Source organism: Apium graveolens, chromosome 9, assembly GCF_009905375.1.
Source record: "Apium graveolens cultivar Ventura chromosome 9, ASM990537v1, whole genome shotgun sequence".
Taxonomy (NCBI): Eukaryota; Viridiplantae; Streptophyta; class Magnoliopsida; order Apiales; family Apiaceae; genus Apium; species Apium graveolens.
The window spans coordinates 231,490,419-231,516,280 of NC_133655.1; the positions used below are offsets into that span (position 1 = coordinate 231,490,419).

Here is a 25,862-nt window from a genome sequence, read left to right on the forward strand (position 1 = left end):
GAAAGAAAGGAATTGATTAAGTGAGGCACTTGAGATTTGTCAGACAAAAGAAATGACCAAGTACATCTTGAAAAATCATCAACAATGGTTAGAAAATAGGTACATTTGCCATGAGTACGATATCTGTATGGCCCCCAAACATCACAATGAACAATATCAAAATATTTAGTGCTATTTGAATATTTCTCAGGAAAAGAAATTCTAGTTTATTTGGAAAACTGACATACATCACAACAACTCTTATCATTACTAGAGGATAGTCCTAATTCTGAAATATTTCTAAGAACAGATATAGAGGGGTGACCTAATCTGGTGTGCCAAAGATTTGAGGAAGCAGTGCAAGAGTTTATGGCTGGTATATTGTACCTGACATGAAGTTTGTAGAGGCCTGCATCTAGTTCACAAATCTCTGTCTTAATCTGAGCAGTAAGGTCCTGAAATAAGCATTTAGAGGCAGAAAAAGAAACAATGCAGGCATTGACCGCTGTGAGTTTAGGTATAGATAATAAATTGCATTGAAAATCAGGCACATATAGCACCTCTTTCAGTATAATGTTTGAGTCAATGAAAATGTTACCCGAGTTAGTAACACAAGCTTTATGTCTATTTGGAAGAAGAAGTTCAGACTCAATAATTTTTATGTCAAGAAGGAATTATTTATAAAGAGTTATATGATCAGTAGATCCATAATCTATAATCCATATGTAAATAGATGTATCTGATATAACATTATTGACACAGATGGCAGAGAGAGTGCATTTATTTATACCTGCAGAGTTTGTATCAGATTTGACAGTATGCAACCAAGTGGCATTTGACATAGCATTGGGAAGCCTTTTACTGATATTGTTGAAGTAAATTGAGAAGCTGTTGATACTGACTTTCAATAAACATTGAAGAGGCATTAGATTCCTTATTTTCATTAGTGGTTGTTCTATGTTCAGAGTATGAGTTCTCAGGGTTAACCACAAAATTGACATTGTACTTTCTTTGAGCAGACTTAACATTTGGTTTTGGTTGTCCATGGAGTCTATGCCAGCCAGAATATCCATGAAGAGCAAATCACTTATCCTTGACATGACCTTGAAGCTTGCAATAATCACAGATAATACTTGGATCTGGTACTTTCTTAGGCTGTTTTGGCTTAAAGTTGGAAGTAGTTTTGGCATTCATAGAAATATTCTCAGGAATAACACTCACATTATTAGAGTACTATCTTTGATTCTCCTCTTGACGTAACATTGAGTAAGCCTGACTTATATCAGGATGAGGATTCATAAGCAATATCTGGCCTCTAACAACAGTAAATTGTTCACTAAGTCCCATAAGAAACTGACTTAGTTTTTTTAATTTCTCATAATCAGTCAATTTCTGAGCAATACCACAAGCACAAGTAGATGTAGCACAAATACATCTAGGTATAAGTGACAAACTGTCAAGTTCATCAATCATGCTTCGAAATATAGTCAAAATACGTGGTTATAGACTTAGTACCTTGACTTAGAGATGTTAATGCTCTTCGTAGTTGAAAGAGACGTGGAACACTACTTTGAGCATATTTGGCAGCAAGATCATCCCAGATCTGTTTTGCAGTGGTGAGATAAACGACACTTTTACGAATCTCTGAGGAAACTGAATTGAGAAGCCATGAGATGACTAAGTCATTACTTCCCATCCACAGACTCAATTGAGGAGAATTAGCTGCTGATTTTGCTTGTGTTCCATCAGTGAATCCAAGCTTTAACTTCGCAGATAGTGCAATCTAAACTGAGCGACTCCAATGATGATAATTCTGATTGTTCAGAGTCTCTGTAACTAATGATAAACCAGGATGATAAGAAGAACTCAAATAGTATGGATGATTTATGTCTATTACTGTATTATTCGCCATTGATGTAGTGCGAGAAGTTTGATTTGGTGACTTAGATTGAACAACAGATGCATATGTATATATATGGATAGGTAATTGAATATCACGAGCAACCTGGCTCTGATACCATGTCAGATTTGTAAGTAAAACTTCATTGGAGCAACGAAGAAAAGCTTAACAGGAAATGAAGAAGAAGAGAAGACTTAATTGTTAAGCAAAGTTTGTTACAATCTTAAATGTAAATCTAACTTGTTTTGTAAGCTAACATTCTGTTTATATAGCCATTTTGATATCTAATCCCGACCACACAATATTAACATCTAATCTGTGACTTTCCTGAGCTGGCTGCCTTGTTGAGTCATCCAATATATTTTCACAGTTTGGCGCCAAAGCAGCGTTTATATTTGATTCCTGTTGTTTTGTCTTTTGCTGAGAGTTGATATATATATATATATGTCAATCTAATGCTAAAGCATGGCCGACAACCAGGGGAAGAACCCAATCCCTACAAGCACTTGCTTGGGCATGCAAAGCATTATTGGCTAAACTATGCACGACTCTATTAGTGTTTGTAGGCCTAAATATAAAGTCCTTAAAATCAACGTTACGTGAAAAATGATAATGCTGAATGATGTGCCAAAAATAAACTTCTTAAATTATAAGCGCACAATCCATCGTTTTAATATTTTAGATTCGTTCCACAGAGACTAAATATTTTTCGCAATTACTAAATTTTAAATTTAGGTGAATTAGACAATAGATTTTAATATGAGTTTGTTTTTAACAAAAATAAAAATAATAAAAATAAAAATTAATCTGCAAACTAAACAGAAATCTATTTATAAGACACTAAATTATACATCGACAATGAAACAAATTAATCTAGAAACTTAGAATTGGACCAACTAGTAAACAAGTCATGGGTTGGAAAATAAAAGGAGTAATGGGCTAGAGACAAAAAGATGGGCTTAGGCATTAAATCTATTTCTCTATTACTACACAAGACGACATTGGTAATAAATGGGCAACTAAGAAATGAATTAATGGCTAGCAAACTAAATGAGAACTACACTACAATTTAAGACAAGTAAATTAAACAAGCATTAACTACTAGCCTATAACTAGGATATGCTACGGGCCTTACAAAACTAAACATGACAAGGAAAAGAAGTTGGGCTAGAAATAGATTGGGCCAGGAAATGCCACAAAAGGCTTACACTAAGTTAATTAGAACTAAGAAAAATAACTTCTAAATTTAAGTACTAAACTAGCATGCTAAATGGATTAATAAAAATAGAAAAAGAAATAAAATAATCACTTGACGAAAAGGGAAGCTAATTAATTACACTACACTAGATAACAAACCGGACATGCATTTTATAAGTAGAGAAAATGAACAGCTAACTGGATAAAGGAGAAGGAAATAAAAAGAATAAAAATAATGATAAACAGGATAATAAAAAACTCCACCAACTAAATAAATAGTGCATCAGTATGGGTGAAGCAAGTGAAACAAAAATAAAAAAACAAAGCTAAAATATAAATGAGGTAAGCTAATGGGACGCACTGGAGAGTTAAATATCAAGAAATGACATAGTTAAATAAGTTAACCACCGAAATGAGAAATAGTAACGAAGCTGCTGTCGACAAATAGTTCTTGCCAGAAACAGAGTTATACCCGAATACTAAAAAAACAAGGCATAAAATAGATCTAAAATATTAAACTTATAATTAAAGATAAATTTAGAAGGCTCCTTTCAAATCTCCAAGTATGTAACTTGTGAGATTTTAAAAGATATCATAACCCAATATTAAAGTAACAAGACATAAAAGTAGAGGAGAGGATGTAATAAAAAAACTTGAATGACATTAATTGAAGAGAGTGTTTACAAGAGAGAAAATACAAAGTAAATGAAAACTAGATCTAGAAATTGAAAAGAGAGGCTACTACTCAAATTAGGGTAAACTAAAGAAAAACTAGGTGATGAATAAAGGGGGAAGGGGGGGCATTTATAGCTAAAAATTAGGGTTTAGGGTAGAGTTGGGTGAATCTTGGCCATCCAAGTGAGATGGGTGTTTGGTTTATCTTGACCATTGATTTCCACCAACTCTTTCTTTTGGCTTTTTCTTCAAGTTGCTTGGTGACATTATATTTCTTCCATTTTTGCCCTTTTCTCCCTTTTACTTCAAATTTCTCATTTTTCCAAATATCTACAAAATGATGAGAATGCAACAAATTTATTTATTTAAAATATGAAAGAAAGCAATAAATAGGTATGAAATTATGCAAAAATATGTGATTATCAAATGCCCCCATACCTATCTTTTGCTCGTCCTCGAGTAAAATCAAACATAAAAATGCTAACTAAGAGAGATCCTATTGCTCCTTTTCGTAGGCGTGACGGAAAATTTTAGGTTTACCAACCCGTTAAACCCATAGACGATCTCCATAGGAGGAGTGTTGTCTCCTAAGGGTTTACAGAAGATATACCCATAAAATCTTTGAGACAATTTAACAAGCATCTATCTCAATTTTACTCTAATGTTCATTGGTGTTAACAAGAAGATTTTATAAATAAAATACATTCCTTAAAGACTCTTCTAATAATAGCCAAGATGTAGGTCACTCAAATCTGCTTATGTTGACTTAGAATTTTTACAAAAGATCCCAAGGTGTGTAGTGAATTTAAGGCCTTCGATGGATTTAACTGTCTAAGAATATTTTCTCTTTTTCAACTAATATTGAACTGACCCATTCTCTATCAAAACAAGTATCTAGCCAAACTTCACAAAATTATTCTTTTTTTTAATTGACTTTATGATATCTGTTTTCTTAGGCTTTCTATGTTACCCATGTAGCGAGTTTTAGGTCAGTGACTCCCAAACCAGATGGTTTTAGGGCACTAGGTTTTGAAATCCCCCGACGAACTTAATAACTCGAGTAACAAAGGCCACAAAACAAGACTAGTCAATTCTACTTGTGCTCATTATCTAAAGATTTTTGTTTATAAGAATAATGGGTATTGAAGTAGTTTATTCATCTTTTCTTTTCTTTTTTTTTTCTTTTTTTTTTTTGCTTTTTTTTCTACCTTTTTTTTCTTTCTCTTTTTTTTTCTTTTCGCAAAGGCTTGATTCGACATTGTTTCAACATGTGGGTTCTCTCTCAAGTATCGAATAACATCCCTAAACAATCTCTCCAAAAAAGGTCTTGTACAAAAGTGTCGTCCTGGAATCTAGAGTGAAAATCAATCGACATAAGATTCAAAAAGACACCTTACTCAACTACGTTTAAATAATCTAAAAGGCACTATATGTATAAGTTTTTGAAAACATGTTAACACCAACTGCTACTAAAGTTCAAGAGAGAGTAAGACAACTTAGCTAAAAATGTGTCTATTTTTTTGAATTTTTTTATTTTTTCAAATTTTTTTTTTGGATTTTTTTTGTTTTTTAAGAATTACACTAAAACCCTCCCCCATACCTAAATCATGCATTGTCCTCAATGTATGAAAAGAGAGAAATAAGCAAGAAAAATGATGAGAATATACCTGATAAGGGATGAAGAGAGTTAAAACTACCTACTGAAAGAGACTTACTTGATCATGGGTCAATGAGGTTGATGACCTCTTCCTCGGAATCGACTGGCAACTCTAAAAAAGGTTTGAGACGTTGTCCATTAACTTTGAATATTTCACCATTTTTAAGATTTTCAATTTCAATAGCACCATGAGGAAAAACTACTTTAACAATGTAAGGTCCCTCCCATCTAAATCTCAATTTTTCGGGAAATAAATGAAGCCTAGAATTGTACAAAAGAACCTTTTGACCGGGAGAAAAGGATTTTCTCAAAATTGATTTATCATGAAAAACTTTGGTTCTTTCTTTATAGATTTTAGCATTTTCATAAGCATCATTTCTCATTTCCTCTAACTCAGACAATTGCAACTTTCTATGACTACCAGCAGTGGGTAAATCAAAATTCAACTCCCTAATGGCCCACAAGGCTCGATGTTCAAGTTCAACCGGCAAATGACAAGCTTTATTAAACACAAGCCGATAAGGGGACATACCCAAGATAGTCTTATACGCGGTCCTATAGGCCCATAAAACATCTATCAACTTAGTTGACCAATCCTTCCTATTCGAGTTGACAGTCTTTTCTAAAATCTGTTTGATTTGCCTATTTGAGACTTCAACTTGACCACTAGTTTGAGGATGATAAGGGGTGGCCAATTTATGAGTGATCGAGTACTTTTTTAAGAGAGACTCAAATTGATGGTTCTTGAAATATTTTCCTTGATCACTAATGATAGCTCTAGGCGTACCAAATCGAGAAAAGATATTCTCTTTTAAGAATTTAAGAACGACCTTATTGTCATTAGACTTGGTTGGAATGGCTTCGACCCACTTAGACACATAATCGACCGCTAAGAGAATGTAAAGGTTGCCAAATGAGCAAGGAAATGGGCCCATAAAATCTATCCCCCAAACATCGAAAATTTTGATAATTAAGATCGGATTCATTGGCATCATATTACGTCTTGTAATCTTTCCTAAGTGTTGACACCTACTACAAGCGGCACAGAATTCTGCGGAATCCTTAAACAAACTAGGCCAATAGAAACCACTTTGGAGTATCTTGGCAGCCGTCTTTTTGGCACTAAAATGTCATCCACAAGCTTGATCATGACAAAAGGAAAGGACACTTCTAAACTCGTGATTTGGGACACACCTTCTAATGATTTGATCCGGGCAATACTTGAAGAGATAAGGGTCATCCCAAAAGAAGTATTTGACTTGTGAAAAGAATTTGGATTTATCTTGCTTGGACCAATGAGTCGGAATGTTGCCGGTGACAAGGTAATTAACAATGTCGGCAAACCAGGGGAAGGTAGAGATAGAAAGAAGGTGTTCATCCGGAAAAGATTCATTCAAAGGCAAGTCAACAGTTGACTCTACTACCAATCGAGAGATATGATCGGCAACGACATTTTCAGACCCCTTCTTATCCCTAATTTCTAGGTCAAATTCTTGGAGCAACAAGATCCACCTAATCAAACGAGCTTTTGAGTCCTTTTTCGAGAAAAGATATCGAAGGGCGGCATGATCGGTGTAAACAATGATTTTCGAACCAATAAGATAAGACCTAAACTTCTCGAGGGCAAATACTACGGCTAGAAGCTCTTTTTCGGTGGTTGAGTAATTAAGTTGGGCATCATTTAAGGTCTTGCTAGTGTAGTATATGACATGAGGTATCTTATTGATTCGTTGCCCTAAAACTGCCCCAACTGCATAGTCGGAGGCATCACACATCAACTCAAAAGGCTCATTCCAATCGGGAGATTTAATTATCGGGGATGAAGTCAGTTCTTTCTTAAGGTGTTCAAAAGATTGTAAACAATCACTATTAAACTCAAATTTGACATCTTTTGAAAGAAGATTGGTCAAGGGTCTTGCCTTTTTACTAAAATTCTTAATGAAACGCCTATAAAACCCCGCATGTCCTAAAAAAGAGCGAATTGCTTTGACCGATTTTGGTGGAGGGAGACTAGCAATGAGATCAATTTTAGCTTTATCAACTTCAATTCCATTTTCAGAGATTTTATGACCAAGGACAATTCCTTCTTTAACCATGAAATGACATTTTTCCCAATTAAGAACGAGGTTCGTTTTTTTACACCTTTTTAAAACTAAGTCAAGATGGTTTAGACATTGATGAAAAGAAGAACCAAAGATGGAAAAGTCATCTATGAAAATTTCTAGGAATTCACCTACCATATCGGAAAAAATGCTCATCATGCATCGTTGAAATATAGCAGGGGCCGTGGTCAAACCAAAAGCTAGACGACGATAAGCGAACGTTCCGAAAGGACATATGAACGTGGTCTTTTCTTGATCTTCAGGAGCAATGGGGATTTGAAAATAGCCGTAAAAACCATCTAGGAAATAATAATAGGAATGACCCGCTAACCTTTCTAACATTTGATCAATGAATGGTAAAGGAAAGTGATCTTTTCTAGTGGCAGAGTTGAGCTTCCTATAATCTATACACACTCTCCAACCAGATTGAACACGAGTGGGAACTTGCTCGTCATTCTCGTTGGTCACTACAGTGATACCCGATTTCTTAGGTACTACTTGAATCAGACTCACCCACGAGCTATCAGAAATGGGAAAGATGATCCCATTATCTAGGCACTTAAGAATTTCCTTCCTAACAACTTCCATCAAAGTTGGGTTCAACCTCCTTTGTGTCTCCCTAACTGGTTTAGCATCATCAACTAAGTGAATCCTATGTTGGACAATTGTCGGACTAATTCCTTTAATATCAGAAATACTCCAACCTAGGGCTTCCTTATTCTCTTTAAGCACACTTAAAAGTTCCTCTTCTTGAGATGGGGTCAAATTAGAAGAAATTATGACGGGAAAAGATTTATTAGGACCAAGAAACTTGTACTTAAGAGTGTTAGGAAGAGGTTTGAGTTCTAATTCTGGTGGACTTGGCTCAACTGGTTGACTAGCTTGATAAAGGGACAAAGGGAGTGGTTCAAGCTCTTGGTTAGTTGTAGGAATAGTGGACTCTAACATCTTATTGACCTCATTAGTGTAATCAGAATCAACCCAATTTTGACCAAAATGATTTAAGCAAAAGTCAAGAGCATCATCGACACTCATGGTTTCATGATCAAGCATTTTATCAATTAAATTAATTTCCATGTGTTGGTCAAAATAGTCATTGGGTTGGTTTCCGACATGAAAAATATTGAGATCAATGGTCATATTTCCAAATGTTAGTTTCATTAAACCGTTCCTACAATTAATCAAGGCATTGGATGTGGCTAGAAAAGGTCTTCCTAGAATGATCGGAATTTGATTTTTAGGATTTTTGACCTGTTCAGTTTCTAGGACCACAAAATCAACGGGAAAAATAAAATCACCAACCTTAATCAACACGTCTTCAATTATTCCCTTAGGAATTTTGATAGAACGGTCAGCTAATTGAAGTGTGACATTGGTCTTTTGAAGTTCACCTAGACCTAATTCTTGGTAGACAGAATACGGAAGAAGATTCACACTAGCACCTAAGTCAAGTAAAGCTTTGTCAACAAAAGTATTGCCTATGACACAAGAAATAGTAGGACAACCGGGGTCCTTATATTTCACGGGAATTTTATTCGAGAGAATTGAACTAACTTGAGATGTCAAAAAGGCTTTCTTAGGAACATGAGTGGTTCGTTTATGAGTACACAACTCTTTTAGAAACTTAGCATACGAAGGAATTTGTTGAATGGCATCTAAAAGAGGAATATTGACCCTAACTTGCTTGAAAACTTCTAAGATCTTGTCTACTTGAGCCGATTGTTTGTTCGAAATAAATCGTTGAGGATACGGAGCTTTCGGCGTAAAGACTCTTTCATTAGACAAATCGGGGCTAGGTTTCGAAGGTGGTGCAATCGAATGAGGTGTTTCGCTAGACTCGAAATTCTCGGGTTGCTTCGAGTGATCTAGACTCGGACTCAAAGGTGAAGGATTAGGTTTTAAACTCAAATTCTCTTCTTCATTATCATCAACACCAACTCGAATTCTCACTTGATTTCCCGACCGTAGAGAGATGACGGCGTTCACATCATGAGGTCTTTGATTAAGCGGAAATTTAGGATTCACCTCGGGTTGACTTGGAAACTTATTCTTCTCGCGCTCACAAATCGTGTTAGCTAATTGACCCATTTGAACATCTAACTTAGATATGGCTTGGGCATTGGAATTCAATAATTTCCTATCTTGGGTCATGGTTTGCATGAAGGCTTGTTGAGATTGAGTCAAATTAGTTTGAGATTTTAGCAAAGCCTCAATGCCCTTTTCTAAGGAATTAAGTCTCTTATCTGAATCATTAAACCCGGGAGGATTCAAGGGTGCTTGAATTGGGTTTGGATAAGGATTTTGACTAGAAGTGGGATAAGAGTTTGGATTAGGCTTTTGAAAAGTGGGTTGAGGAGATTGGTAGTTTTGGCCTTGGGTCCATGAAAAATTTGGGTGGTTCTTCCACCCGGGATTGTATGTGGGTGCAAAAGGGTCATTCCTAGGTCTAGGTTGAAACATAGCATTCACTTGCTCAAACTCTTGAAAGTTTTGAGGTCCATGACTATGAGAGTTATAGTTCGCACACATAGACGCCTGTGAAGGGGCATTAGTGGTTTCTAAAGCTTCTAATCTTCTAGTGAGAGTAGCTAACTTCGCTTCGGTAGCTATAGAATTACCAACTAAATGCAAGCCTTTGTTAGCTAATGAACCGAGTGTTTCATTGTGCTTACTAGGCTCCCTAGTAGACTCCTACAATATGGTCTTTTCTGCTAGTTCCTCGAAAAATTCCCAACTCTGATCCTCGTCTTTTTGCATGAATTTGCCTTGACACATAGACTCTAACAACGCGGTTGTAGAACTATCTAAGGCCTCGTAAACAATCTTACAAAGTCTCCACTTTTCTATTTCGTGGTGGGGATATTGGGACAAAAGATTTTTAAATCTATAAAAATATTTCCAAAAAGACTCGTTTTCCTTTTGATGAAATTGATTAATCTCATTTGTAAGTCTCGTAGTCTTATGATTTGGAAAATATTTTTTTAGAAAAATGACTACGAATCCCTCCCAAGTTGAAATAGAATTAACCGGTAGGCTATATAACCATTTTTTAGCATTTTCTTTAAGAGCGAAATTGATTAGTCTAAGCCTAATGGAATCCTCGGTTAATTATTGGAGTTTTTGTAAGGAACAAACCTCCTCGAATTCATGAATAAAAAGATACGGATCCTCACCTTCACTCCCGGTAAATTTAGGTAACATGCTAATGTGATGACCTTTAATTTCAAAATTATTACCATTAACCGGTGGGAGAGTAATACAAGAAGGTTGGGCCGAACGGGCGGGGTAACAACGATCCTTAAGAGAAACTGCCATGTTTACTACGGGTTCAAGAATTTCTATGGGTTCGGATTCCGATGAGGAAGTACGCTCAATTGGTCTCACTAACCTAGATGAATTATCTCTAATCCACGTAGTACGCATAAACAGGATATAAATCAAGTAGCAAATAAGTGCAAGAATTTAAAACACGCAAAAGAAAGGGTGAAAAAGCGAAAGAAAAATTCTAAATCTAGGGTTCCCTAAAAATTCTAGACTTGCTCCTAACAAAAAGATATTACTAAAATTCACAAAACTAAAAGTATTCTTTTTGATTGGCCAGGTAGGTGCAAGCATTGCCAAGAGGCTAAACACCAGCCTAGTCACCAAATCTAAATGGTCAGGTAAGCTTTCGCTAGCCTAGCACCAAAGAATGAATACTTAGAGATTTGATCGTTTTAGGTTTTCTTCCTAGTTGAGCGCGAAGTCCTAGGGGCTAATGTCTACTTAATTTTATTAAAAAGGCTATGGTATGCAAAATGATGGATTTAATGGTTGTGGGCCAAGGAAAGAGTGATGAAATCCCTCCCCTTATCTTGTGATGTGGTTTTGCCCTTAAAGTTTATTTAAATGATGCAACACACAACGAGATATAAAAGCGATAAACAATTATGGATGCTCTAAACTACGTGTCCTAACTAAAGAAAAGAAGAAATTTAACGTACCTTGGGTCCTCCAGCAATCACCACAATTTATAAGGTACGAAAAATTAAAAACAAGAAAATAAAATCTAAGATGATGTGCTCCTAGGTGAACAAATGCATGATGCAACAATTATGTATTTAACTAACTAATTTTTTTTTTTTGAATTTTCATTTTTTTGTGATTTTTTTTAACTAGTGAAAAATGTGAAAAGAGAGAGATACGGGTTACCCAAGCAAGCTTCCAAAAATTCCTTCGAGCCTCGACAATTTTCGGAGTTCCAACAAACTTTTCAAATCTTCAACTTTCTAAAAAAATTAAACAAAGAGAGCAGGTAAAACTAATTCGAAAAATTAAAAATTAAGGCGCGAAAAATAATTATAGTCCCCGGCAGCGGCGCCAAAAACTTGATGTGCCATAAATAAACTTTTTAAATTACAAGCGCACAATCCATCGTTTTAATATTTTAGATTCGTTCCGCAGAGACTAAATATTTTTCGCAATTACTTAATTTTAAATTTACGCGAATTAGACAATAGATTTTAATATGAGTTTGTTTTTAACAGAAATAAAAATAATAAAAATAAAAATTAATCTGCCAACTAAACAGAAATCTATTTATAAGACACTAAATTATACATCGACAATGAAACAAATTAATCTAGAAACTTAGAATTGGACCAACTAGTAAACAAGTCATGGGTTGGAAAATAAAAGGAGTAATGGGCTAGAGACAAAAAGATGGGTTTATGCATTAAATCTATTTCTCTATTACTACACACGACATTGGTAATAAATGGGCAACTAAGAAATGAATTAATAGCTAGCAAATTAAATGAGAACTACACTACAATTTAAGACAAATAAATTAAACAAGCATTAACTACTAGCCTATAACTAGGATATGCTACGGGCCTTACAAAACTAAACATGACAAGGAAAAGAAGTTGGGCTAGAAATAGATTGGGCCAGGAAATGTCAAAAAAGGCTTACACTAAGTTAATTAGAACTAAGAAAAATAACTTCTAAATTTAAGTACTAAACTAGCATGCTAAATGGATTAATAAAAATAGAAAAAGAAATAAAATAATCACTCGACGAAAAGGGAAGCTAATTAATTACACTACACTAGATAACAAACCGGACATGCATTTTATAAGTAGGGAAAATGAACAGCTAACTGGATAAAGGAGAAGGAAATAAAAAGAATAAAAAAATGATAAACAGGATAATAAAAAACTCCACCAACTAAATAAATAGTGCATCAGTATGGGTGAAGCAAGTGAAACAAAAATAAAAAATAAAGCTAAAATATAAATGAGGTAAGCTAATGGGACGCACTGAAGAGTTAAATATCAAGAAATGACATAGTTAAATAAGCTAACCACCGAAATGAGAAATAGTAACGAAGCTGCTGTCGACAAATAGTTCTTGCCGGAAAAAGAGTTATACCCGAATACTAAAAAAAACAAGGCATAAGATAGATCTAAAATATTAAACTTATAATTAAAGATAAATTTAGAAGGCTCCTTTCAAATCTCCAAGTATGTAACTTGTGAGATTTTAAAAAATATCATAACCCAATATTAAAGTAACAAGACATAAAAGTAGAGGAGAGGATGTAATAAAAAAAACTTGAATGACATTAATTGAAAAGAGTGTTCACAAGAGAGAAAATACAAAGTAAATTAAAACTATATCTAGAAATTGAAAAGAGAGGCTACTACTCAAATTAGGGTAAACTAAAGAAAAACTAGGTGATGAATAAAGGCGGAAGGGGGGGTATTTATAGCTAAAAATTAGGGTTTAGGATAGAGTTGGGTGAATCTTGGCCATCCAAGTGAGATGGGTGTTTGGTTTATCTTGACCACTGATTTCCACCAACTCTTTCTTTTGGCTTTTTCTTCAAGTTGCTTGGTGACATTATATTTCTTCGATTTTTGCCCTTTTCTCCCTTTTACTTCAAATTTCTCATTTTTTCAAATATCTACAAAATGATGAGAATGCAACAAATTAATTTATTTAAAATATGAAAGCAAGCAATAAATAGGTATGAAATTATGTAAAAATATGTGATTATTACTGAACAAAAGAGGATCTAATTCGCACCAATGTCCGGGAAAGTTTGTTTAAAACAACCACTGTGTTAAAAATAGAATACTAGAATGATAACCACATAATAAACATGATGAAAAATTGATATGTCCAAGACCGAGATCCTCTCTAGGACTATATTGTATTATCTTCTAATTTCTCTAAAAAAACAAATTACATGCTGCAAATAAATAAGTAAAATACAGAGTAGAGTACGTGATACTAAACTGCCGCTAAAAATGAGGAACTATATTAGCCAATTCACACACTATTTCAACTACTAAATAAACTTCACTATCACCTATAATCTCTCCACTAAAAGGTTGACTGCTTCATGCTGCTATATCTGATATAGCAACGTTTATTATTTTCAAACACTAAATATAAATATAAACATAGCCCATCAACTTAACCAAAACCCAAACAATTTAGATTAGAATCCAACCCACTGCATTTTGGCCATAAGATAACCCCTTCCTTGATTGCATTGTGTTCAAGCAACAATATACTAGGAACGAATTACGTAAACTTAACTAGTAGATGATCACGAGCAACCACACCAATAACACACTTATTATTTTTATCTTTTATTTTTATGTTTGGCTGTTTGGAGCCCTCTGGAATAACACACTTTCAAAACTTTATAAAAAATCAAAGTGGCATGTACAAGGTATAGAGAGTGTACAATATCTTATTTTCATTGTTCAGACCCAATTTTATCAAAGTTTCAAAATAATGTGTAGTCTTTCCTATGAATCTCGTTTAATATCTTATATTTAGGCAATTTTAACAACATATTTGCTTCAAACAAAATCTGGAAATATGATTTCTCAAAGATGTTCCTGGCATGAAAATGTAGAGAAAAAGAACTACACAACAAAACACATCTTTTCTGTAGACTAAATTGCTCAAGGTCTGAATAATAAGATTTTCTTTCAGCGAAATGGTACAACAAAACTGCTGCTACTTGCTATATGCTAACAAGATATGACACTACAAATAAGATAACAGAAGTCAATGCATTCACTAAATTAAGCTGCTTGGTTCATGGATTCAGATCATGCTTATATGATTTCGACGCCAGTTAAGCTAAGAGTTGATTATAGCTTGAATTTCTTCCAGTGTTTTCCCTTTTGTTTCTGGTACTAACTTCACCACAAACAGGAGCGTAAGAGCAGAAAATCCGGCAAACACAAAAAATGTCCCTACAAACAATTAGGATTCAGTTAAAAACCGAATAAAAGCTGACGTATGAGATTTGTATGTTCTTACCAGGGCAACTCCAGCTCATAAGAAAATTGAAACCGTATGACACTGCCCAGGCACCAAGCCATTTTATTAGCACTGATATGCTACCACCAAGACCCTTAATGTGTAATGGGAATATCTGCAACAAATCGAAAATATCCAGAAACTTAAAAAAAACACTGAATTTCCTCAAAATAATATCCTTATCAAAGTGAATGTTGGATTTAAGGTCTAAAGTTCAACATATAGTAAGTCTCTTGTGTTCTTACCTCAGACATCATCACCCAAGGAACTGCTCCCATTCCTATTGCATATGTTGCTACATAAATCTGATAATGTCAAAAGGTCAGTAAGAGACAAACAGCGTTGTCAACATAATTTCGAACAGAAATTGACCAGAAAAAGTTGAGATCTATAAGATTTGTGAGTCTACCATTACACCGGAGACTGCTAGTGTGGGCACCCATTCCACCAATATATTTTGTTCCTACTCAAACCGATTAAAAAAGAAAAGGTGAAATTAAAAAATTATGACGCGAAATATTGAGAAAGATAATACCAATGAATAAGTAGTAAACACTACAAAAGTTGTACTCTCCGTAAGATACCTCAAGAAGGAAAGCACTTCCTGTCAGGAAACAACCTAACAATGTCCCTGTAGCAGATACCAAAAGAAGTGGTCTTCTTCCAGATTTGTCAATTAGTACCACTCCGATCATGGTTACCGGAACCTGTAAACAGTTTTATTAGTGCAATTCTTCTCACATCATTACAAATATGTACAAGATATCAAGGTCCTCCAGTTTACGAACCTGAATGATTGCATAAGTTAGCGTCCCAATATTGCCGGTAAGGCCTGCACATCACAAAGATTACCTATTAATAAGAATTTGCAAATAAAAGCCATTGACATATAACTTATAAAACTTTAAGATCCATACTCACCGGCTGCTACAAATATCTCACTGGCATAAAAACTTATACCATTTATTCCTCCAAATTGTTGGAATATCATCAATCCAACAGCAATCTGAACAACGTTAAAGCTTGAGAAGGGTGCATACAAGATATAATCTTCATATCTGAATAAACAATTAAAATGGAAGATTAAAAAGGAAGTACTTACTATCATAGAACGTATGTATTTAGCCTCAACCAAGTCAGTCAATTTAGCTTTAGAAAGTGTTCTCAGGGTTTGAACGGTAGCCTATTTGTGTATAAGAATGAATCAGAATCAGTCACCTTTTCAAAGATAATACACAAACAGGAAGTAATGTGGAACATGTATTTTCAAGATCGAGGATAATACTTTAATTTCGGCAGCTTCAGCAGTAATGTCAGCATTTTTGCTACGAAGTCTACGCAAAGAAGCCTCAAATTCTTTCTCTAGCCCTACTTTTGCCTGTCAATTTTGAATGTTAGTTCAGTGACGCGGTTCATATATAAATGAAAGAGATGAATTGTTGTTTCATGTGTTGCAATCCTCACCAGCCATCTAGGGGATTCTGGAATAAAGAGTAAACCCACAAGCAGGACAATGCAAGGAACAAGTCCTTCATAAAAAAAAAAAAAAAAAATAGTTTTTATCTATTCAGTACCATTTTAAAGACATAAATTTACAGAAGTAACATACAGTTACCTGTCAAAGCTAGGTTTCGCCAATTTATAATAGTTCCCAATATAAAAGCAAGAGATGTGCCAATACAGATCATGAGCTGCAAGCATATGTAATCTTAATTAAATAATTGGGCTAATTTAAGTGAAAACCATGTAACACGGCTTAATATAAAAGTATTCGAGGTCAGAAAAGTTCTATTTTCCAAGACCTGATTGAGAGTAGTGAGCCCCCCACGGATATTGGAAGGAGCTATCTCTGCTATGTACACTGGCACCTGAGAAAATCCAATTAGTTGTTAAGTAATCAGCTAATCTAAAACTTTAAGGCAGTAGAGGAAGACCCCAACAAGATCTTATACTCTTCAACATTAGTCACCATAAAAACTTTGATAAATATAAATTTGAGATCAGAAATGATTAGTGTTATGAGTAGAAAAATTACCGCGTAACAAAAGATCCCTACACTGTATCCTGTCAGGAATCTACCAATATCAAGTGATAAAGCTCCCTGTAAAAATAATTACAAAACATACAAACCAAATTTTTCAACAAGCCTGATTTATTTGTACACTACAAAAAACAAGAAGATTTTTTTGATATAAATATTAAAAAGCCATATTTACGTTGGCAAAGTAGATAGCAAGCCATCCTACAGTGCTGAAAGCAGCTGCCATTCTCATAGCCTGTATTCATCAACCCGAAAAAAAATAATCAAAGGCCATAGCCAAATTCACAAGTTCCCTTATGCAGGTTCTAGGGAAGGTCCCCTTGTATGCATCCTAATTCGTGGGCCCTCGGTGGTTGGAATTTTTGAAAGTACTAATGTGCGACATAAAGAAGGTCAAAGTGGGACCTCGCTGATTGAAAAATTCTTGAAAGAAATAAAATGGGACATAAATCAGGCCACCTCGGGGCCTCATTAATTGGATTTTTTTTATAGTAATTAAATGGGACAAATCAGTCTGCGATAAATTCACAAAATTTACATACCCCTTTCCGTCCTAAAAAATCGGTAATACAGCCACATGTAATGGAAGCAATCATAGCTCCAACTGTTACTAATGATCCGAACATGGAATACTGCAATTTGTGACAAAAAGAAAAAAGTTAAAACAATCATAACATAGTTAAAAGAAATAAGTAACCGAACAAGATTAAGTATATATAACAACCTGGGCTAGTGTCAATCCCAAATCATGTCGAATACCAGATTCAGTAGGTGCAGAGTATCCCACCTGCAAAAATCACTTAAAAATTAGGAGGCATCAGAAAAAATGGAACAATTAAAACAGAGACAAATAAAGAGATTACTTACACATGAGCCAAACTCAAAAGATCCACAGACAGAAACAAGTGTGCTAAACAAAACAACCCCAAATGCTCCATTATTAGCGTCTTTATCATGACAATCCTCGACTATCTTGGACTCAAGAAATGGCTGTTCCAAATCTTTGAAATCTTCATTTTCGATATCTTTAACATGCTCAATTGCCATCTTTCTCACTGTATATCTATTCAAAAAGATGAATAAATATACAGTAGAAGAAATTTGGCTTAGAGCTGGAGGAAGATGTATTTTGAGGCATGTATTTATATTGGTCAGAGGAGGGGCATGCACAAATCACAATGGTCCAGGTTTTTTTTTTTTTGTACATAAAACCAAATATAGTACTAAAAAGGGTGGGGAGATAGTTTCTTATTTTGTTGGACCAGATAGCATAAAAGTGGGCTTGGACATTGTGTTTTAGTAAAATTTGTAATAAATCAGTATGGTAATAAACTTAATATATTAGACACATCAGCTGTCACCTAGTCAGCTTGGACTCATTCTATTTTGTAATTCTTTCTATTTCTATTTTTCTAAATTTGAATCTTTTATTCATTCTTCCTCGTCAACAAATGACCAAAATTCTGACGTTTTCCTTCTTTGTGCATAATAAGAATTATATATAGAGTTTTATATTCTCAAATTTTTTAGTAGTGCCAAATATTTGAGGGAAAATAGGTTAAAGTTTTGGGGAGTTGTAGTGCTTTTCATTAGAGAATGTCCCCTGCGATGACGAAGTGAATATACCGGAAATTTACCTCTTAACATTTTTAGAGTTTAGAGTCAATATTTGCATTTTATAATCAATTATAACCTGATTTATTTACGTATAGTCAGTAGTTTTATTCGAAACTTGTGCTGCATTCTCTTTCTCAAAATTATATAATTTCAAGTTTTTTTTTTTGAATTTTAATACAACATAATTACCAGATTAAATATTGCAATCTTGCATTGTATGATAAGTAGTGCTATTTACCTAAAAATGATTTCAAAAAATGTCCAAAAATGACAAATGACGCAATGTTATTGGTAAAACTCATATGTATATACATGGGGTCCATATCATTAATGAAATAATAACCAATCATAAATTATCAACTAAGTATTGTGATTGGAAGGGAAATGTAGCATTTCTCTTGTATGAGGGGTTTTCACTAGTTAATTACGTCAATGTTTCGTGGGATGACTACGATAAAAAAAAATCAAACGGTTTCACGGGAAGAATATTCATTTTAGGTGATGAAAAATTCCGTTTCAAACAAAGTTAAATTCCGTTTATAAATTTGGCTAGACAAAAATTACACCAATGTCAAAAAAAAATATTGCCAGATTTTTCTTATCGATAGACCAGCATATCATCAACAAATTTATGATCAATCTTGCCACTAGATATAAATGGTGCCAACAGATATTTCATCAGTAAAAGAGCAATTCTGCATATCCAAAAAATTTCCAAAAACATTTATAAAATAACACAGCATCTTATAATTTATGAAATTCAGATTAATACATGGGAGACCCATTTTATTTATTAGTGAATATCCTATTACACTTTGACAACTCATCATTAGAAAATGGTTTTGGAAATCATTTTTCAGACTATCATTTCTCTTAGTAAAATAAAGATGAACTTCTAGCCCAGAAAATTGTAGGTCATTTGCTGAAAATGGGCCGAAGTTACCTTAACAATCTGTGTTTTTTTACTAAATCCCTTAACAATCTGTTTATTCCGACAAGCAAATACTTGACCTTTATAGTCCCTACATTTCGAATCATCTTTCCAAAAGGTTATTGATAAGAAAAATACAAAATGGAAACCTTAAACCTCAACGTATCACTTGCAGATATGATGCAATCCAATAAAAGGGTTGCCACACATTACCAATTATTCAACATATATGAAACTTTCAAATTTTTCTTGCTATAAGAACCTTCCCTCAGAGAATGTATGCTTATAGCTGGGACAAGAAACTGGTCCAAATTATTTGAAGAGTACAACTATAAAACAATCGTCCATCATTACAATGGGCATGCTTTCTCAAACTCTTTCTGTTCTTTGCGGCATAACTCAAACTCATCTGTATTATAGTACATACAACCAGCATAAGAATCCATCTCCTTCGTGCAACTCTGATGTAAGTCTTTCAGTCTGCATGGCAAAAGATCACCAAGATTAGATCTACTAACTTTGATAACGAGCAGACCCATCAAGTATAAATATTGTTTATTTAATTTTACAACTTGAAGTATAAATTTGTAACTAGGACTCAAAATAATAAATAAATGAATGAAAAATAAATAAATATGAACTGATATATACACACAAATATAAAAATAGAATAAAAACTAAAATATAACATTATATAAAAGATGAATATAATTGTATCTAACAAAGCAAATACCAAATACCACTACAAAACTTTTATATTAGAAAGTACACATTTACCTGAATTTTTTTCAAAATTAAAGTTGGGTGAGAATATTGCCATGCTAACCTGTCCTTTACTAGGTCCTGCTCTATTTTTAATGCATTGTTAAGATATGCACTATTCCAGAGCAGCCTCGAAATCTCTCCTAGATCCTAAGTAGCAGCACCTGTTTGTTTCATGTCATTAAATATGATTGTAGTCTTTTAAATTTTCCAATCCCATGTTTGTTTTGTAAAAAAATAGTGAAGGGTTATCCAAAGATTATAATCCTTTAAATTTTCATATTTCATGTTTGTTTTGTTGGAGTAGATGATAGTACTATAATCCCTTCTAATACTTGGTGGGAGGAGGTATTATCTTATCCCCTTTTACAAGTCATTTTCTAAAGAATTATAATCCCCTCATTGTTATCCCATGTGAAACAAACATAGGATTGAAAAATTTAAAGGACTATATTCCAATCCCAAGGACTATCCCTCAAAATAAACATAGAATAAAATTTAAAGGATTATAGTCCAATCCTACAGTTAATCCTTCCGAACAAACAGAGGATATGATTATTTAATCCATAGGACTAATTTTGATGGGATTATTATCCCGACATTATAATCCCATGAAACAAACATGGCCCAGGTATAGTCACTAGTTTTATTCGAAACTTGTGTTGCATTCTCTTTCTCAAATTCTATAATTTCAAGATCTTTTTTGAATTTTTATACAACATAATTATCAGATTAAATATTGCAATCTTGCATTGTATGATAAGTAGTTCTATTTAATTAAAAACGATTCCAAAAAATGTCCAAAGATGACAATGACGCAATGTTACTAGTATAACTCATATGTATATACATGGGTCCATATCATTAATGAAATAATAACGAATTATAAGTTGTCAACCAAGTATTTTGATTGGAAGGGAAATGTAGCATTTCTCTTGTATGAGTGGTTTGCACTGGTTAATTAGGTCAATGTTTCACGGGATGACTAGGATTAAAAAAAAAGTTCAAACGGTTTCACGGGGAGAATATTCATTTTATGAGATGAAAAATTCCGTTTCAAATAAAGTTAAATTCCGTTTAGAAATTTGGCTAGACAAAAAATTACACCAATATCAAAAAAGATATTGTTAAGTTTTTTTTTTCACCGTTAGACCAGCATATCATCAACAAATTTACGATCAATGTTGCCACTAAATATAAGTGGTGTCGACTGCCGACTGATATTCCATCAGTAAAAGAGCAATACTATCCAATTTTTTTTCCAAAAACATTTATAAAAAAACACATGGCATCTTATAATTTATGAAATCTATACTATACTATAATAGCCGGAATAGAGATAATTTGGTTCAACGGTTTGGTTCAACGGTTTGGTTCAACGATAATTCCCTAATTTTAATTATTACAAAAAATGATAAATAGTGTTATATATCTAATAAACTACTAAATTATTAAACTACTACCAAATATAGTATACTTATCCTACTAAACTACGAATACAACTTATCCTATTATTAAAAGATATAAATAATAGTGTTATATATCTGCTAAACTACTAAATTGTTAAACTACTGGAAATAGTCTATTTATTTTACTAAATTACGACCACATGTTATTCTATTATTTTTATTATAAATTTATAATCATTATATATTTATATAAATATTTTAAAAATATAATTTAACTGGATAAATAAAAATTTAAAATATTAATGGGTTTAAAAATTATTTAAAAATTACGACGACATGTACATTGAACACAATTTTATAATGAAGGAATACGGAAAACACTTAAAAACAGCTAACAATTTTGTAATGAAGGAATAAGGAAAACACTGAAAATAGCATTTCATGAGTTTCTTATAATCACATTTGAGAATGATAGAAGACTAAGAAGAGATCTAAAAATTTGAGAAGATAGAGAGAGAGGTAACTGCAACAAGAATACAAAATAAGTAACAGTACTAGACACTGCAGAAAAATCTCAAAGTGAACTGCTGCTCTTGAGCTGATAATTGCAAAATAATTGGGTTCCAGTGGACTGATGTGAATTGTTATAATAGACTCAATTCACCAGCATGGCTGGACACTCATTTTCCCTTTTCTCTTATATTGAACTGAAATATATATCAATCATACAGTAATCGACCTTCATCTTATTCAGATCATACTCGAGCAGGACCAGTTACCAATTATATTTTCAATGATATTCTGCTTTTTTTTTCTAATCAAATTTACACACACCAGTTTTCCATTGAGGTGTCTTGAACCCTCACCCACTAGGAAAACAAGGATAAAGGGAAAAACTGGGGCAGGGTCCTCTCGGTCTCGATTATAATTTTGAACAGTTGTTTTTTACAATCTCTCTCTTACAAACAAGCTCACCGTAGTCTAACCACATTAAACTATAGTTTATCACATTACTAATATTCTTACCCAATTTTCTTTAGTTATAGCACAACAGAAACACTAAACCCCAACCCATACCCAGACAAAAGCACCTACATTTCCAATACCTTATTCTACTCAAATTACCAAAAATCAATAATAATCAGCACTAGCAAATATCACCATCCAACATACAATAAAAATCAAACTCCTAAATCCCTAAATCATCCCTCCGCAATTTCAACATTGATATATACATTTTGTAATTTCTAAAGGTATACTCCTCCTAATTATCCTCAAATACCATGAAAACACTAAGCATACATCAATCCACAACATAACACGCATTAAAACACAAAAATGTACACTTACAATCCAAGAACACAGCGAGTAACTTGTTGACCTTTATCGAGACATTTGTCGGGATTAGCGTCGGTCTTTTTGCACTTAAGGAACGCAACATTAGCATCACGGCATCTACTAGCTATATGTTTTGACGAGGCCATCAAAACAGCCGACGTCGGGATCGGATCTCCGGCAGCATTCACTGTACTTGCCATTAATTCCTAATCAAACAAATTAACACTTTTTAAGACAATTACAACAAATACACTAAATTACAATAAAAGAATAAATCTAATTTTAGCAATTTAAAGTTTATAAAGTTGAAAATTGAAGCTTTTGTACCTTGTTTTTAGCTTGGCAATTTGTGAATTGAAGTTCTAGGGCTCTTTCCAAACAGTAGAAAACTAGAAATGCAGAGATGTGCTAAATGGTAATTTACCGCTTGCTCTCCAAATATTTTCCCCCTTTTTAATTTACGTTATAATCTATGTTTTAAAAATCGATCGATTATTCAAAAATCGCCGATAAATCAGTCAAAAATATTTTTCCGATTTAACCGATTTTGGATAAATCGCCGATAAATCATCCGAATTTTTAAAAATCGTCCAATAAATCATAAATCGGTACCTCAATCGAATAATTCCGATTTCCAAAATCTGTAACATTGGTTATAATTAATTTCGAGAGGGAAATTGCTTCTTTTCTTTTTGGAAAATCAATACGATACATTCTTTCAAACTAAACTTTTGTTTATGAAAAATATAGATATTTGTTCAAATCTATTTATATTATACTTTTATAAGCAGAACACCCTATATTTGGTAGTTGATCAGTTATTCGGTACAATTGTTTGGTACGGTAAATAACAACCGTCAGATCTAAAGACAGATAGATAGAAACCGTTGGATGTAATAATTAAATAATATTATATCGATATTTAAACTACTCTTATAGGTTCAGGGCTCGAATTCGTCTAACAGCTTATTATATTTAAATTTTTATATTCTTTATTTTTAACCATTTATTTGTAATTATTTACCGGTGAAATCTTTTATTTTGTTTGTATGGAACCAAGAATCATGCAATAAGGCCTTTCCGAACTTTGCGGTTGAGTTTCGATTCCTGATATCGAAATCCAAAATCAGCAACTTGCGGACAACAAAGTAATAAATAACAAATAATTAGGTAAATCTCATGTCAATAATATCATGGGTTAAGATTTGTTTCAACTCTTTTCAATTTAAGTAATCAGATTTTTGTCCGTTTAAAGTTGATATTGATTCTTGCGTATATGTTAAATTGTTTTTTTCATTTTTTACGTATTTTGACATGCACACACAAGTCGGTGATCTTTCGGGAAATAGTCTTTTCATTTTTCGGAATGAGTGAAAGATTGCGTACATTTCACCCCACCCACATTCTGCTTTAAGCGAGATATTTTAGGTAATATTTGGTTTGGTTTATATCAACTCATATATTTGTTGTATTTCTTTAGATCGATCAATTGAGATCTTGGATTACCGAACAAAGGTCCGACCTAGTTAATAAATTAATATTAACATAATTATTATTGAAATCATGATTTTTGTTGTGCCTTCTACTGTTAAAATCATATTTAACTTTGTACAGATTTTATATTTGTTTATCACTCCTTCATAATTAAAGGTTATTTTTCGATTTTTTTATACTGATTGCAACAATATCAATGACAAGGATTACAATTCATATGGGGCTTATTTAGATAGAGGTCCATAAAAATCATTATTTATAAAATATATAAACATTATTTATTTCATTTTTCTTCATATATAATTACAAATTTGAATTACCGAATTAAAAACGAAGTTGCATAATTTTTATATAAAACAATATTGAAATTTGATGAAATAATTTAAAGTGTTTCCGTAGTATAATCACAATAAAATCACATTTATCCAAAATTATTTCACAGTATAATTAAAGTTAATATATTTTTTTTTCAAATTTCAATTATTAAATGTTTTATTATATTTAAATATAATTATTATTCCACGTTAACAACAAATTTAATGAAATTATATAATGAAATCAAGGATTCTCTACAATTTTCAATATATAAGAGGGTTCTTTCTTTAGAAAGACCTCAATGACGATATCAATACAAATATATACCGGGGCCTTTCTTCAATATACATACCTCTTATATAGAAAACCCGAGAGAATCCTTGATTTTATTATAAAATTTTATCAAATTTATCGTTAATATAGAATAATAATTATATTTAAATATTATAAATAGTTTAATAACTGAAATTTGGAAAAAATAATTTTAAATTTAATTTTATTGTGGAACCATTTTAAAGCGTGATTTTCTTGTGATTCTACTAAAAACCCACTTTAAACTATTTCATCAAATTTCAATGATTTTTTAAATAAAAAATGTGCAACCTTGTTTTTAATTTGATAGTTAAAATTTATAACTATATATGATGAAAAATATAAGGAGCTACTATAATAAAAACCATTTTAGAATAGAAACTGGAAACCAAATAATTTTTAAAAAAAAAATTATTTCAAAACATACATATGTTATGCAAATCGATTGTTGAGAGAAGTTGGAAAAATACAGTGAAGTCAGATTTAAAAAAAAATTACTGTTTGACAGGAAAAATCAAATTAAAAACGAAGAGGAAAAACTAAGATTGAGTGTGTTAGAGTGTAGGGGAGACCATTAAATTAGATTAATCTAATGACTTAGATTAATTTTTAGTTTTTTTTTTTTTTTTATTTAATCATTCTCATATATATATATATATATAGGGGATTGATGAAATACAAACTAAAATTAAAATAGAATCTTAGAACTAATCTAATCCATATATATATAGGGGAATGATCAAATACAAACTAAAATAAAAATAAAAATTAGGAACCAATCTAAACCATTAGATCTACATAATCTAA

General features: G+C 32.8%; 3 protein-coding genes across 3 annotated transcripts; all 3 read right to left on the reverse strand.

The window, feature by feature from the left end:
- Positions 1-5,470: 5,470 nt before the first annotated feature.
- On the reverse strand, positions 5,471-10,825 carry LOC141686028 (uncharacterized). Its single transcript, XM_074491094.1, has 4 exons — positions 10,684-10,825; positions 8,896-10,116; positions 6,577-6,714; positions 5,471-6,459 (listed from the first exon to the last, which is right to left on the reverse strand). The coding sequence occupies exons 1-4, from the start codon at positions 10,823-10,825 to the stop codon at positions 5,471-5,473; spliced, it is 2,490 nt and encodes an 829-aa protein (XP_074347195.1).
- Positions 10,826-14,434: 3,609 nt separating this feature from the next.
- Positions 14,435-18,021, reverse strand: LOC141684619 (sugar transporter ERD6-like 16). The gene is made up of 17 exons (XM_074489677.1): positions 17,745-18,021; positions 17,602-17,664; positions 17,420-17,509; positions 17,053-17,112; positions 16,872-16,937; positions 16,639-16,704; positions 16,452-16,527; positions 16,301-16,365; positions 16,122-16,214; positions 15,939-16,019; positions 15,758-15,842; positions 15,625-15,668; positions 15,421-15,543; positions 15,246-15,299; positions 15,082-15,141; positions 14,837-14,951; positions 14,435-14,769 (listed from the first exon to the last, which is right to left on the reverse strand). The coding sequence occupies exons 1-17, from the start codon at positions 17,922-17,924 to the stop codon at positions 14,654-14,656; spliced, it is 1,437 nt and encodes a 478-aa protein (XP_074345778.1). The 5' UTR covers positions 17,925-18,021; the 3' UTR covers positions 14,435-14,653.
- Positions 18,022-19,560: 1,539 nt separating this feature from the next.
- LOC141682711 (NADH dehydrogenase [ubiquinone] 1 alpha subcomplex subunit 8-B-like) lies at positions 19,561-23,384 on the reverse strand. Its single transcript, XM_074487407.1, has 3 exons — positions 23,262-23,384; positions 22,947-23,140; positions 19,561-19,905 (listed from the first exon to the last, which is right to left on the reverse strand). The coding sequence occupies exons 2-3, from the start codon at positions 23,132-23,134 to the stop codon at positions 19,776-19,778; spliced, it is 318 nt and encodes a 105-aa protein (XP_074343508.1). The 5' UTR covers positions 23,135-23,140; positions 23,262-23,384; the 3' UTR covers positions 19,561-19,775.
- Positions 23,385-25,862: the final 2,478 nt, after the last annotated feature.